Here is a 15,455-nt window from a genome sequence, read left to right as displayed (position 1 = left end):
TGGTCAGGTTTGCAGGAAGACAAAATAACAGCAGTCTTATACAGTAGCAAATAGAACATTGAGCTCGATGATTTTGGAGAAGACAATATACGAAATAAAGAAGGCATTTGTACGTGAACGCAGAATCAGCGTAGCAAAGTGTAAGTGAATTATTTATGTGCAGTAAGTTTATAGCCATTTTTCTGTGCTTGCAAAACTTTTAAGAAACTTTTTGTAGCTGTCATAAAGTATCGTTGTCTGTGTATGGGGAGTACTGTACTACAGTATATAGAGAATCACACGTTTTCATCTTTGCGATACTTTGTGAATCGGTGTAATTTCTGGACATTAAACACTACTTTTATTTTTATAGTTGTGAGTTTAGAAGAAAACAATGCAACAGTATTCTTTTGTTTTCATTAATATACGTTTTGGTGAGAGAGTGAAAAATTGGTTTATCTCTTAATGTGAAAAACGACTATCTTCGTAAGTTTTACATTTCTGAGTGACATTCCCGGTGTTTTTTAGTATTTAGTCTTTGCGTGAATTTGATTACATTGATCTGCGTGAAAGCATGAAAAGCACTGTTGAAAACGCCGGTTACATTTCATAACAGCATCTTGCATCATCTGCTGCTTTAGAATGTACTGCATACGGTACAAAGCCGGTGCTGTACAAACGTACCACAGAACAATCTTTGTGATTTGTGGTCAAAGCTGTTACTAAAGTTTGTATTATTTATCAGTTGTGATACAGTTTTCTCTCAAATGCATTTCAACAACCACAATGAATTATTTGTTCACAAATCGTTTGCTATTTTAAAAATGTATTGCAGTATCTTAAGTGGTCTTGGATAAACCGTGAGTCGAAGATTACGTTACTGCATATCAGCTCAGAATGTCTTAGCCCCCACAGTCCCATGTCTTCAATGGTGACAGCATTAAGTTTGAACTATCTGCAATCTGGAAAAGGTATGGCAAACATACTGTACATCCAGGGGGATAAGATACAGTATATAGTTGAGCTCTCTGCAATTATAATGCTGACATTATTTGCCACAACTACTGTGAGATGTACTGTATAAGACCTGAAATAAAAGTCATGTAGTGAGAAAGCAGACTAGAATCAGAGTACTCTGAATCCTGCACTGTAGGTGACAAGCCTGTACAGAACTTTACAGTACAGTACAAGCCTGTACTTTAACATCTCCTGTTTCATTTTTCTTCTGGAGGAAAGGTACAGGACAATTACAGCACAATGTGTCAAGTAAAAATGTAAATACCCGTCACTTTTTGATGATAACAATTGGAAAATTTGGCTGCGCTAGATTAAACCGGAACAATTGATGGAGACAGGCAAAATAGATATAATAATCAATTTGCAATGTGCAAAGATCTCGCAGTTGAACTTGTAATTTAGTGCTACAGAATTTAAAGTTAATTAAAGGATGTGTTGCCGGTCTGATTGGCATTATTGCCTGGTAACAGAGCTGACAGGAAGATAACATCTTGTTTCCTGAGGAAACCACATTGATCTCTGCCTCTTTGACAGCTAATTCTGATACAGCCTTCTCCTCTCACTGTTTGAAAACAAACAGGCATCTGACCACGTGATCTGAGAACATCCAAGCCACAGCCTCAGTCGTTAGAAGGCAGCACAAAGAACGCTTCTTTATCAGCTGTTGGATTCCAAATTGCTGAGGTCTTTGTCTTTTACTGGTCTTTGAAATAGTTTAAAAGGAATTTGCCGCTTATTCAGGTGATAACACTGTTTAAAAATACACCCAACTTTGAATAATAATGTTGTCCCAACCAAAGGCAAAACATTTTGCAATTCCCTTTACAGATGCACAAAGCCTGTGACAAACAGTATGCTTAACACATTAATTAATGAAAATTTAAGTACATGACAAAAAGCAAGTAATGAATCTAAAAGAAAAAAAAAGTGAAACATGTTATCAAGCATAACCCATAGTTAAATAAAATTCTGTTATTTCAAATATTATCCTCACTATAAATATAATTTTTATCTAGACATAATAAATAAACATATATTATGTTTTGCTTGGTTAGTAAATGTACAATACTTTTCTTTCATTTGGGAGATTTAAGTCAGAGCAAACTGATTTGGCTGATCAGGGGCAGTCAAGCTAAGAAACTTTGACACAAAAATGCATAATAGGAAAACAAAAATAATGTCAGTTTTCAACAGACAGAGAAAGTACAGTTACAGTTTTTTTTTTTTTACATTTTGAAGGTTGTGAGTTCAATTAATGAAGTGATATTTTTAGGTCTATCAGTGTTGCACATTTCTCTTGCTGCTATTCTTCCAAAAATCAAAAAGATCTAACCTACTGGAAAAAGGTACCAATTGAAAAAATATTTTACGTATATTGGAGTATTGGTGAAGTGGTGCCCTAAGAAATGGTCTTTTTACGAAAACGTTTAATCGAGGAATGAGATGTGGTACCAATACTTTATGTATTGTATGTATTGTACTATATAAACTCGTTGCTTCTGATGACTTATCTTAAATATCACTTCCTCTCAGCAGTTCTGCCGTTTGAGAATTTGAATTTTGAAGCAGTGCTTTGAAGTGACTGAAAACTCAAACATCTACGGGCAAGAATGTGTTAACAGGAAAAGTGAGCTCATTCTACTTTTTGTGTCGTGGTGTCAGACTGTTTTTGAAGGGAAGATATCTTTGGGAACCTTTCAAGGGATGCCTATAGAAGTGCTGGCCTCTTTCAGGAATGTACAGCTGCTCCAGATATTAATTGAGGCATGAAAACAAGCCTGAGAGACTGTGCACTTACTGTATCATGGCTAAGCAGAGGAATAAAGGACTAGAAACACATATGACCTATTTGTTGGTCCTGGAGACTATTAGTATTCTTTAAAAGAGCAGATTACCTGTTCTGTTACATTAAAAACGTATTTTAAACATTGGAATAACATTCAGTAGAGGTAAAAGTCTGTCATTCGATTGCCTAGTGGAAAAGCGAGTGAATATAATTTTTTTCAGATGTTATTGTTGAAATAAGTGCATTATGTTAGTTCTCATAAGTCATGCATTGAAGTCATATCAAATCAAAGTAACCAGCAATGTGTAAACCAGCATTTCTTAGAGCTTTCTTTCTACAGCATCACTTAATGTGTATACTGCATCTCATGGGGCTTCAACTATTTCAGAGTAGACAGGAACCTTGCAGAAATATACATTTGCCTATTTTTTCATGATCTAACTTGCACCTTAATGCCTTTATTCAAAACAAAAATAAAGCAATAATCTCATGTTTGAGTATAGCAGAGTTTGTCTGCATCCTTAATGCAAGCACTTTTGATAAGGTTTTGATATAGAGCCCCAAGCTCACCATTTTGATTATTCACCACCCCCTAGGGGTGTTTCTGTTACTAAATGCAAAGCTATCGTTCCCAAGCATGCACTTGTTTAAATTACAAAGTGTGTGTTGTCTTTCAAATAACGTGTTTGAGTATGTCTAGCCTTTATGGCTTTGAATTCTCTAGACATTTCTTCTCTAGGACTTAAAGGCATGTGTCTGTTTCCAAGTAACTTCACCACCTTGTAACAGATGAGATCAATATATAGAGAAGGAAATACATAAAATGAAAGACAGAGGAAAAGTCTACTTTTCCCATTTATCATTATCAAAAATGTTTCCCTCAGAAAGGTTTATGTAAAGTCTAGTGTTTAAATATTCACTGTTGAATTTTGAATGTGTCAGCTTTTTTGTGCACGACACATTACCAAGAATCTGGTTCTAACACAACAATCCTCTGTACAGAGGAACAAGTAATAGGTTTATTTCATGCTGAATAAGTTTATTCCACATTTCTTTCTTCTCTTTTCAGCATGGAATAAACCCATTACTTGTTCCTTTTCAGCCTACGCATGCTGACGCAGCTACCCACCTGAACTACTTCAATCCTCCGTATAGTTCCATCCGGATGATTACAGAACACAAATGTACATACTGTACCCGAGTATTTGTAACCACCTATTCACCTCAACAGCTGAAACATCGCGTTTCTTTTTTCTACATTTCAGCATGGACTTAACCCTTCCATGTTCCTTTGCAGCCAATATATGCTGAATCAGCTCTCTATTCAAACCTCTTCTCTCTCAAAGTGCCCCTTTCAGCTGAGTTGAAGGCTCCATATTTGGGTATCCGTTCCTATCTTGAGAGAACCGTATGGCTGTTGCTCACCTTTTCCCATGCTGAATTTTCATATCTATCCTAAAATGTAATATCTTCAGAATTTGACGTTTTCTTTAAAGTCATCTTGCTTTTGCCTACATGATTTTGTTACTGTTTTTTTTTTTAGGCTTTGGGAAAATAAGAGCAAAAGGAAAAAAGACGTGTTGTTGCTAATCTTCCGATTTCCCTGGAACATTTGGGATCCTCCAGGGATGTCTCTTCTGTTTTCCAAAGTAGTTGCAAGTATGTTTTCAGATTACACACTGTTTATCTTCCACACAGTACATGATAACATCATGCATTTGATGATCCATTGCTTTACAAAAAATCCTTTGCTTTTAATTTAACATAGCATTGAATAATGTTTATTAGAAATTATTTTAAAACACTTCCCAAGAACTGGGATACAGTATCTATAGATCTAAATAAATTAATAGATAGGATGGTTACAGAAAATGCTAGATTGATCATTTATAATTATAAGCAGTATGTAACATTATTTATGTAACAGAATATGTTTTATAGTATATCCAAAATACAGGATTCTTTGCTGTGAACTGTGCAATCACTGTTGCAGAATCACCTGCTAAAAATTCAGATGATACTTCATACCAATAATGGGTTTACTGTATGTGGACACACAAAAATGTAACCACAGAAATCCTACACTGTAATAAAGGGTTTTCAGTCCAAGTGTTTCCTTGTTGAACAATATTCCAGGACATATTCCAGACTTGCAGGACATGCTGCCTTACCCTTGAGTAACAACACAAGGAAATGATGAACTCATTGAGGTGAAAAATTAGTTTTCTGATCTATTATTACAAAATCAAACAAAACAATAATGTCTCCTTAATAATACTAGAACTTCTGTCCCACATTTTTTAAATTTATGCCTTAATCACATACAGTACTAAATTTATTAAGATTCTAGGGAAAAGGCATCTCTCTTCTTCCACCAATCAATGTGTACACACCAAAGACATATAACTATGGTGTGTGCCATGTGAAATGTCAACATATGCAGAAGACATATGAAATGTCAGGCTTTCACTGAAAAGAAACATTTTTACATTATTTCTTTGTAGTCTGAGGGCAGTGCATGTGATTCAAGTCATTACCAAAATTGTAATATTTCTCTTAGTTAATGGATTAAATGATATTTACTAAATTATGGCTGTTAGAAATAGCTAAAATGTTTTTATTTTGACAGGTTCACCGATAAGGAAGAGACCATTTACTGACCAGACATGCCTTAGGTAATATACTGCGCTGGTCTTGTTTGTTTTTAACAAGTGCAAAGTAATTGACCTTTTTGTGTTACAAATATAATAGAGGCTGACTGGCTACTTGTGAAATATTTAAATCAATATTTTCAATCCAATCCATGTTTAATTTGCACAGTCACTTTTCAACATGAGGAATATCTCAGAAAAGAAAATGTATCTTGTTAAACAATGGCCAAGTATAGTAAAACATGGCCCTTATATACAGTAGTACAGTCCTTTAATTTGCAAGTCCCATTTTCAGAAAGCACAAAACTGGATTTGTAGTTTTGATAAAAGAAATTCTCATTTTTCTTCGATGCTGTAGATTTATTTATAGGTTGTTATTGTGAAAACAATGTTCAGATTCAAAATATCCATAGTAAATCGCTCAATATTAATGGCACAACCCTTGGAAGACAGGTGTAGTATTAAACTGCATGTTCAATAGCAGTAAGGCCCCTTTGGAGTTACAGTCTTGTTTCCAACATGTGTAAGTCAGAATGTTTCTCTGAAAATGTGCTGTTGGCAGTAGCCCTGTGTCCTGCTCCTCTTGTCTTTCAGCCTGAGCCTGTCCCCGCTGTCCTCTGACTGCTCCTATGAGTGCTACTCAGTCAACTCCCTGACTGGGTCCCCCTGCAAGTGCCGAAGGAGTCCCCGGCTTCTGTCCAACGGCTACTATGTCCTGACAGAGGACAGCTTTGTGTGCGACGATGAGGGAAACCTCTCTCTCACCCCTTCCAAAACCAACATCTCCTATAAAGAGAACCTGGTCAGGTATGGCACAAATGATGGGGATTCATCTGATCACTATCAACCATGTCTAAACACTTGCATGCTCTCCTTGCGATTCATACAGTAGGTCATAGATAAAAATGTATTGAGTTTGTGTAGCAAAACATTTGTGTATTGAGTTTGTGTAGCAAAACATTGAAGCACTTTACAAGATACGTAAAACTACAGAATTCTATATTAGTAAAAGAAATTAACAAATGAGACTGGATATTACTGCTAATAAGGGAATTAAAAGATGATGTTAATATGTAAGGTTTTACGATATACTGCTCAGTTGTCCTTGAAAGGAGAATCATTTACACTTACACAGTATTTTATGTATTTTTCTGCTCAAAGACCGATGAAGAATGAGAGCAGATTATGGTTTATGCTAGTAAAGTCTTTAAAGATTAATACCCCTCTGATTTACTGAAATTTATCTGTAACCGGAGGGCTTTCAGACTTGGAAATTTTCAATAATGAATGTCTATTACTAAACATTAATCTTTCACAGTCCAGCATGATTAGAGCTTCCTTTTGTGTGGATATTCATTAAGAAATGTTAAGAAAAAGTTTGTTGTTTCCATATTTCCAGTTAACAAAAATAATGTAGAAATGTAGAAAGGATTTATTTACTCTTCTCTATTGGAGTAAAAGAGCTGGAAAGAGGTTGTGAGGTTTTTTTTTCCGTTCACATTTTTCAAATGTCTGCACTGAAATGGACAGGTGCCCTGTAGAAGGTGAAGTATCCCTGTGCTTTTGGGACTCCAGGTTTCCACAAACCTTGACAGGAATAAGTCCTAAAGGGATGGATGGAGCAAATACTCAGGCCTAATTCAAATCACAGCTTTGCCATACCCCATCTGTAAATCTAGTAGTATATGATGACTCTTTTGTTTAACAAGGTCAAACAAACCCTACCATGAAGAAGTGGTCTGAAACCTTCATGCAAGAGGCATATTGGACTTTCAGTTTGGCTCTAACTATAGCCTTTATAATAGCAAAGAAGATTTTTTTTAAAGGATGGTTGATTATCGTTTTACTTTATGTAAGCCCTTATTATTAACTATTAATGATACTGTGTAATGGGCATAGATTTATTTTGCCTTTTCTTCTTGCATAATAAAATGTTTGTTTTATGATTAGAAAGCATTTTAATTTGTGCTCATAGTATAAGGAAATGTGTCCTATGATATGAAGAAGTACCTAAAGTTTAGAAACTTTATTCACACTTTTATTTATAGCTAGAATATGACTGGAATTATTTCCATTTTCATTTGGTAATTTCCCATGGGTAAAAACCTGAAGGGAAAAGACAGGTATTGCAAGACCAGGGTTCTACCCATGGAAAATTACCAAATGAAACTGGAAAAAAAACCAAACCTGTTTAGAGTAAGTTTAAAATACTTTTGTATGCATGTTATGCAGTAATGAGAAAAGCTTTGGGAGAATTTACATTACCATCATCAATCATTGACCTCCCCTTACTGTCAGCAATATTGTCATACCTGATGAAGATCACAAATATTAACTCAGCTAGACTGCTACAATTTGGGTGTGTGGTAATTATAAAGTACAGAATTTATTAAATAGATATAAAAACCCATGACTGATATGCAGGCACATTATAAAGATGAACAATTACTGGGTCCAGGGATTATTTGGTACATTTTTGTTATTTTATTCTTATTCACAACTTTGATTATAGAGCAATAACTAGACCCACTGAAATACACATTTGATTGATTTGAATTGAGCTCAATTGTAGCTCTCAATTTTGGTTTTTCTCGTGCCTCCTCAGAATTTTTCGGCGTAGGAGGAAGTCCCACAGGTCCCTGGCGAGTCTTTTTAACCTGAGCGAGTCCTGTGGTTCCTGGCTAGACAGCAGCATTTTTGGGGATGTGCATTCCCCACTGGCAGAATCCTCCTGGATTGAGAGGAACTCCGACTTGGACAGCAGCTCCGCCTATGGTGAGCAAGACAGAATCAATATTCATTGTACATTTTCAGGGAGAACTGCCAATGGAGTAGTATAAAATGAAACTCTTTATCCTTGAAAACTACAGGTGTACAGTCTATCCTTTTTTATTCAATGGGCACAAATGGTTAGTGGAAGCAGTTGTCTTTTTCTTGGACTGAGGGCTAAATGTTATTGAGCCCCATTTTGTTGAAATATTACTTGTGTGTTTAATAGTGTATTTACCTTAATATCCTATTTTTAAATCCAATTTACCATTTATAGTACAGTATGCATAAGAATCAAAGTGATAACTAGGCAGTACAGAAAGAAAGACAGGGAGAAAACCTTTTGTAACAGGACGGATACTGTATGTCAGTCAGATTGTCTAATTCTATAAGACCATCATCAAATGAGCTGCCCCTTCAGCTGTGATAATCATAATCTCATTTGTTCTTGGTTCTGAGCAGCACATTAGCAGTCACACGGCTTCCAAAAATAATATTAACATTCTTATTAGATATTGATGTAATCTCTGTGCAGTATGTTTGTGTGGGTATTAAAACAACAACACATGGAGTAAAACATATAGGCATTTATGGAATATAATATATAAATGAGTAGCATTATGTAAATAACAAACTTTCCTTTTTAAGGGAGAATTCTTACCTTCTTAGAATGAAAAGTGACCATGTTGGGATGGATTTTGAGCTTTGGGTTATAGCTTTGGTGTTGTCATGTTATTAAAGTGACCGAGATAGACAGTGTTTTAGCAGATCTTATTGTACTGTAAATGCTTAGAAACTAAAACTTCCATAGGGAGGCTCTAATGATGTCACAAAGATCCAATAGCTTACTTTATGAAGCACTAGGATTCCCTGCATTGACCTAGACCATCAGCCTGCCATGACACAGCATGACCAGGCATGTGTCCTTCACTGCAGATGAGAGCGTGCTTCCAGGTAACAAAGCCTGGCCAGTTGAAGACCAGCCTTCAGAGCTTCACACCGAGGCCTGTTTCTCTCATGAACAGTTCAGACAGTCCCTGGGAGGTTTCCTGGACCTTCCTGCTTCACCCCCATTTGCTTCCAGAGAGTGCTACTATAAGGAGACCAAGCAATCAGGTGAATAGAGTCTCATGTACTTGAGTATAAACTGATCTTTCAAACTGCTACGTCTAGACACTCTTAGCCTTTTCTTAGTTTGACTGTCCAAAGATTTTCCATCTAGATTAATAACTAAGCAATAATGATGTGGGTTTTTTTTATTTACTAACATAAATGTCATCTGAGTTTAATTTACCCAGTTCAATTTCCAAACAGTAAAAAGTCATTGAAATTGACAAACCGATAGCTTGTTTTATTTGTACAGTAATTCAGTGAACCCATAGCATTCAGTTGATTCACAGAGGTACAATATGAAAGGGTGTTACATCAAAGGACTGTAGTTACAATTTTACAATGCATTCATGGTAATATGTCTACAGAAATCATTGAACTAAGAAAGCGATCAAATAGACTTAAAGCATCTAATCCCTTACTTACAGTACTTACACTAATTATCTAAAAATGTTCCTAATAACACATTAATCTCATAGCTCACTCTTCTCAATGTAGTCTGCTGAGCAATTGCCTTCTCTAGTGGAAGGTGAGGTTATATTTTGATGCATCACTAAGATTGCTGTGTCTATGCACACATCAACATCAGTAGAGAATACTGCCTTCCATCGATTACTGAGACTGCATTTGTCCTGTCTCTCTCAGTTCAAAGCTGGTGTTTCTATACAGCTTAGTTGTTTAGTTGTCCACAGATGATGCACCACAGTGCCTCAGTACTAGTGTATCTTCTAGTATTAAGACAGTCTTTCTGACTCAAGACTATATGGAGAGGACTGAGTTTTGAATTTGATGGTACAGTATTGCATGATGTTGATGTTTATGATTTCCATATAATGACATGGTACATTCTAAACTGGAATTTGGTATATTACATGTTTTATTTTTTGTTTCTCAACTGATTTTATGGTTCTGGAATAGTGTCAACATGAAAATTGGCTCTGGGCCAAAATGATGGCCTTTTACAGAGCTCTCCAGGGACACTAAAATTACTCTTTACAGATTGAAGTGGAATTTCCATTCTAAATAGTCTATAGTCTAAATAGTATTTGGTGGAGAAATGGAGAATGTGCATACTATGCTAAAAGCTTTTGCACTTCTTGTTTCAGATTCTACTATTTCAAGAGTCATCTTTCTCCTTATCCTCGCTGTGTGCTTCTGTGTAACAGTATTTTCCAGGTACACTTTTTCTGTGTTTCATGATAACTGAATTGGTTTGAAGCCAAGAAAATCTGGTTATGTTAAATCTGTGCAGTCAATGTGAGGAAGTGATATGGATATATATTCTTTTTTAGGTGGTTGTTGGCCGTACTAGTAATTGCATCGGTTACCTCCATGCTGATTTTCACTTCATTCTGTAAGTGTCAGCTTCTTTTTACTCTATATACTGTACACATACAGTATAGTATAGACAGCATTCGTTTAGAATTGCATTAAATTTTCTGCACTTTTTTTCCAGTTCTTACAAAATCTTCCTTTGGAAAACCTGTACGACCATGGAATACAAAAACAGAAGTAAGTCCATGTTTCCAGTGGACTTTTTTAGACTTTCTAGACAGAAAAGTTACATCTAGTTTAAAAGGTGTTTTGTGTGTCTTATGAATATAATGCCTTCAACTTCCTATTTATAGTGTAACAAAGAAAACTGAAAATAATTTGCTCCTGAATTGGTTGCAACATTCTGTAACGCTGCTACAATATTATTTTACAGGATATCACATCAAGAAATGAATAGACAAAATTAAAAATGGTAAGATTTTAAATTAAGTCTTTATTTTAGTCTATATTAAAATTGATCTGTCAGAATTGCTTCACCTGATTGTAATGCTCCTGTTTTTTTTATCTGCATCCAATTGAAAAAACACTTTTGTAAAGTGAACATCTCCAGAGCTAGTCAGTAGCTTACTTCTAAAAAAAATGTTTATATCATTAAAAAAAAATCAATGAGACAGATGTAGACATAAAGTGAAAATTCACAAAAATAATTTTAAATAGCTCATTAAGAAAATATTTAAATTGTCTGGTTATTTAGATTACAATTAAAATGTTGAAAGCGTTATAACTTTACTGATGTCATCCCTCATATAAAGTGATGCTGATGCTTCTGTTCTCTTCCTTGTATCTTGCACTATAGAAACCTTAATGAGCCTATATAGGAATATCAATTTAATATTATATACTGTGACACCTTCAGGGGAATAGTCCAATAGCAGTGATATATTAATATTTGGGTCTCGGAGAACAAAAAAACACAAGCGGTGCCAAAAGAATGAAAATAACAAAACCAAACAGATCTAGCCAACACGGAGAGGTCAAACCAAAGCACAAATAAAAGGTCTTCTGCGTCCTCACGCGCCTAACTTCCCTACCCTGACTACCAGATTCAAAACGCACAAGTGGCACACGCCCCTAACCTAGTGCCTAGACAGAAAACAACCCTACGAGTGAAATGTATACCCGACGATTTTACCTATTACCTTTTCCCCAAGTGTACAACACTTAAACACTTACAGTAAGCTCACAGTTAAACACAACACCAGTGAGCAAATTGCACAATGGTGGAAAAAGGGGTAATACGCGAATATACGACACAAAAGCAAGGAATGGGGTACAATGAGAACAAGTAAGGAGCATCGAGCAAGGTAATACAAGCACAAATAACACAAAAACTAAACTAGCAAAACAAGTGGAAGGGCGAGCAATGAGCGTTCAAAGTTGAGCCGAAGACCTCGAGGTCGGAACCTCTTCGATATTTGAACCTGAGGTCTTGTTGCTGATTGGCTGGGAGCAATGCGGAGATGACATCACGAATGTGGAAACAGATGAATGATGAGCCAATGAAAAACAGAATACCTGTAAACGGAAAGTGCGGAAGAAAACAAAAGCACACGGACCTGCACGGGGACGTAACAATGTACTCGAACTAGGCTTTAGTAAAATTAAAGCAGTACTTAAAACAGGGAAACAATTCTAAGGTACTTAAAAATTAAGTTCTAAAACAAGCTTTTTGCAGCTTCTTCTAAAAGTAAAATTCTTTCATTCATGAACAACCAGTTCAGTTGGTCATAAGTCTTATGAATCCTATCAAAAACCTTCAGAACTCTTTCACTGGATCAATATAAATGCAAATCTGTTAACTTGTGTAGAAAATTTAAAATGTCAGAGTCCGGGTGTTGGTAAAAGAAGAGCTGTTTATTCGTATGCATACGGGAGAGCAGCTTGTAAAAGCTAGTCTCTCCGTAAGATGTTGCTCAGCGCTTTTTATACACAGTAACAGACAAACTTCCTACTGTACCTTTAACATAGATTACCTAATCCCTAAAACCAACCATTAGTTCTTAGTCAAGCTTGGATAACGGAAAACAACTCCTTATTGAGACTTTCGTTATTGGTTACATTTGCAAAACGACATTCTACTTCCCTTTTTACAAAATTTAAGACATGAGCTGTACTTTTCCACTGACCTATAGATGTCCACTTGTATGTTCCCACTTGCAAATGTTATAAGCAGTTTGTTAGTTTTTATAAAATTAATAACATTCTCTCACTTGAATTTGTTTCTTTCTCTTTCTGCAGGCCTTAAAGGTGTTTTTCTAAATATGTGCTATCTGATGAGTGAAGGCCTTCCTTTCTACAGAGTTACTAAACTTATCTTAATATGGTTAATTTGGTTTATACTGTGCAAAAGCTAAAAAAGTTATTTTCTACTTTCTCTTGTACTATTTACAGAACAAATGTGTAAAATTAGCCCAGCACAGAAGGTGTCAGATGTTAGCCAATGTTTTCCTTGTGGTTGAAAGCAGTAATCTAATTATTGAAAATTTAGGAAATTAGATCATTTTGAACATTATTGTAAATAATTTTATTTTTGTAAAGGAGAGACCGAAAAGTTGATCATATAAAATGCTATTAAGTAACCGAATCTTTATATTTATGTAACTAGTGAACAGTTGAGGTTCCTCCTTAATTTATTTTGCTATAGAAAAACAATACAATAATTGAAAGCACAACATTATTCTATTCATTCTAAGTACAGAATCTATGTCCTAAAAAAATAATTTTGGCAGTATTGCTCTGAATTCAGAACTAAGTGATGGCTACTGTTTGACCCAGAAATCAAAGTAATGGGCAGCAGTTGAGTAGTAGTTAGATTCTTAGACTCATAACTGTAAGGTTGTGGGTTCGAATACCAGGTAAGGAACTGCTGATTTTCGCTTGAGCACATTAATTGGCCCAGATTGGTATATCGCTTAAAAGCCTTGCTCTATGAATGGGTACCTACTGTATGTAAGTTGATTTGGAAAAAAAGGTCATCCCAGTAAATCGATGATGATAATTATCCTGTTCAGGCTTTACTGTAGCTCTGAACTGTGTCCTGTGTCGAACTGCATACTTCCAAGATACTGTAGCTCTTGGGCTGCCATGACCCATACAAGGAATAAGTGGCTTTCTGATGGTGATGATGGATGAAGTATTATTTTCATTAAAAAATGTAACCATATATTCAAAACACTTAGATCATCTAAGCTCCATTGATTCCTGACTGAGTCATTGATAATGTACTGTATTGGAAAATTATTTTACAAACAGCATTAACTAAAAATACTAAGGATCACGTACATCACATACATCAGGATACTAGAAACTTCAAAAAAGTACATTCTATTTTATTTGAAATGGCCTCATTTATTGTTAAAGCATTGCCAGTTCAGAAATTGTAATTCATTATATAGAGGCTGGCTAACTGATGTTATATGGAGCTAGTAGATGGTGTGTTGGTTAGTTATTATTTACTTCTGTTTCTTTTCAGTGACTTGGTAGAAATCTTGGGATTTTGATTTATTAAATGATTATTTGAATCGAAAATGTTTATTTTCACTTGGATAAATACAGTATATACTGTAGATATTATTTTCTTACGACTATGTTCTATCTTGTGGATCTCAACTGTATAGAGATGTTAGTATGCAGCTCTTAGTGTTAGAGAGTTTGCTCTCTCCTTGTTCAGTTATTGGGTTTAAGAAGACCCATGATGAGGGTTCCTTGTAAAAATGAAGTGCAGTGTTATACAGTACTGTAAATCATCCTCATAAAAATCCTGTTATTGTTCTCATCATAGCCTTAAATGGGACTTTTTTTTATCGAAGTTCTCTTTTTTTAACAGTAATACATACTTCTAAGAACAAAAAAACTTTTTCTGTTTTTGCTGATATTTAACTTCATTTACTCTTAAAGTGTTTATCTGAGCACGCAGGCTCTGCATTTTACAAACTGTGCACATGTTATTTTTGATAACATACTGTAGAATAGGATATCATTGGAAGAGCAATACTGCTTTTATTGAATGTATAAACCCTGGAGGTAGTGAACATGCAGTAGTAGATACATTATTCAAGATTCCTTCATAATAATGCCTTTCTGGAACGTCTTGTAGATTTATTCAGGGTTGCAGCTAATGTTTCATGTAGAATTATCTACTGTGTACTGTATTTATGTGGGGTTTACATTTTGTATTTTTCCTGAAATTTCTGATTTTCACTTATACTGGGCAGTTGCTGGTTCACCCTAGGCAATTTTCTTTTTTATTTTATACATGACTGGTCCATTATAATGGTTCCTGAAAAGACCCTTCTTAGAGCATGCTGCCTACTGTAAATGTATACAAGGAGACATTATATTAGCAGGGAAGTGCAAATGATCTGCACTGCTCTCCTGAATGTGCTGGTATAAAGTATGTCTTTTTTAAATGCTAATTTTGGTGTTTTTCTGTAGTGATGTTTTTTTAAGGAATGTTAACAGTCTTTTTTTTCTTGTTTCTACTGTTAGAAATTCTAAAATTCCCATAAAAAATGTAAGCTGTATACAATGCCCATGTACAGTATGAGTGGAAATAACTGAGAGGTATTTTTAATAAAGACTAAAATGTGCATTGTTTAATAAAATGTGTATTGTTATTGTTTTATATTTCAAAGACAGCACATGATTTGAGTACACATCCTACTGTATCGTTCACCTCTTGAGGCCCAGTTTCAGAATCAATACCAATTTCTACACCTAGAAAGACACCTGATTCAAGTAAATCCCAAAAATCCTTAAAGGTGCTGTTTACAGAAAGCCAACCCAATAAACACGTTCAGATTCTAAAG

The 15,455-nt window shown here is 35.2% G+C and overlaps 1 protein-coding gene across 2 annotated transcripts; it reads left to right on the top strand.

Moving 5' to 3' along the window:
• Window positions 1-15,251, top strand: tmem71 (transmembrane protein 71). 2 transcript variants are annotated; one of them, XM_088643935.1, is made up of 11 exons: window positions 1-140; window positions 4,326-4,441; window positions 5,412-5,457; window positions 6,028-6,240; window positions 8,039-8,208; window positions 9,139-9,318; window positions 10,419-10,488; window positions 10,605-10,666; window positions 10,769-10,824; window positions 11,021-11,059; window positions 12,886-15,251. In XM_088643935.1, exons 2-10 carry the CDS (start codon window positions 4,411-4,413, stop codon window positions 11,042-11,044), a joined length of 852 nt encoding a protein of 283 aa, XP_088500061.1. In that variant the 5' UTR covers window positions 1-140; window positions 4,326-4,410; the 3' UTR covers window positions 11,045-11,059; window positions 12,886-15,251. The 2 variants fall into 2 exon arrangements, with proteins under 2 accessions (XP_088500061.1, XP_088500062.1); XM_088643936.1 differs by lacking the exon at window positions 1-140 and adding an exon at window positions 2,522-2,623.
• The last annotated feature ends 204 nt before the right edge of the window (window positions 15,252-15,455 follow it).

The sequence above is a fragment of the Lepisosteus platostomus genome, chromosome 8 (genome assembly GCF_059453375.1).
Source record: "Lepisosteus platostomus isolate fLepPlt1 chromosome 8, fLepPlt1.hap1, whole genome shotgun sequence".
NCBI classification, from domain to species: domain Eukaryota; kingdom Metazoa; phylum Chordata; class Actinopteri; order Semionotiformes; family Lepisosteidae; genus Lepisosteus; species Lepisosteus platostomus.
The sequence above is the reverse complement of the archived record's forward strand: the minus strand, read 5'-3'. Positions and strand labels throughout refer to the sequence as shown.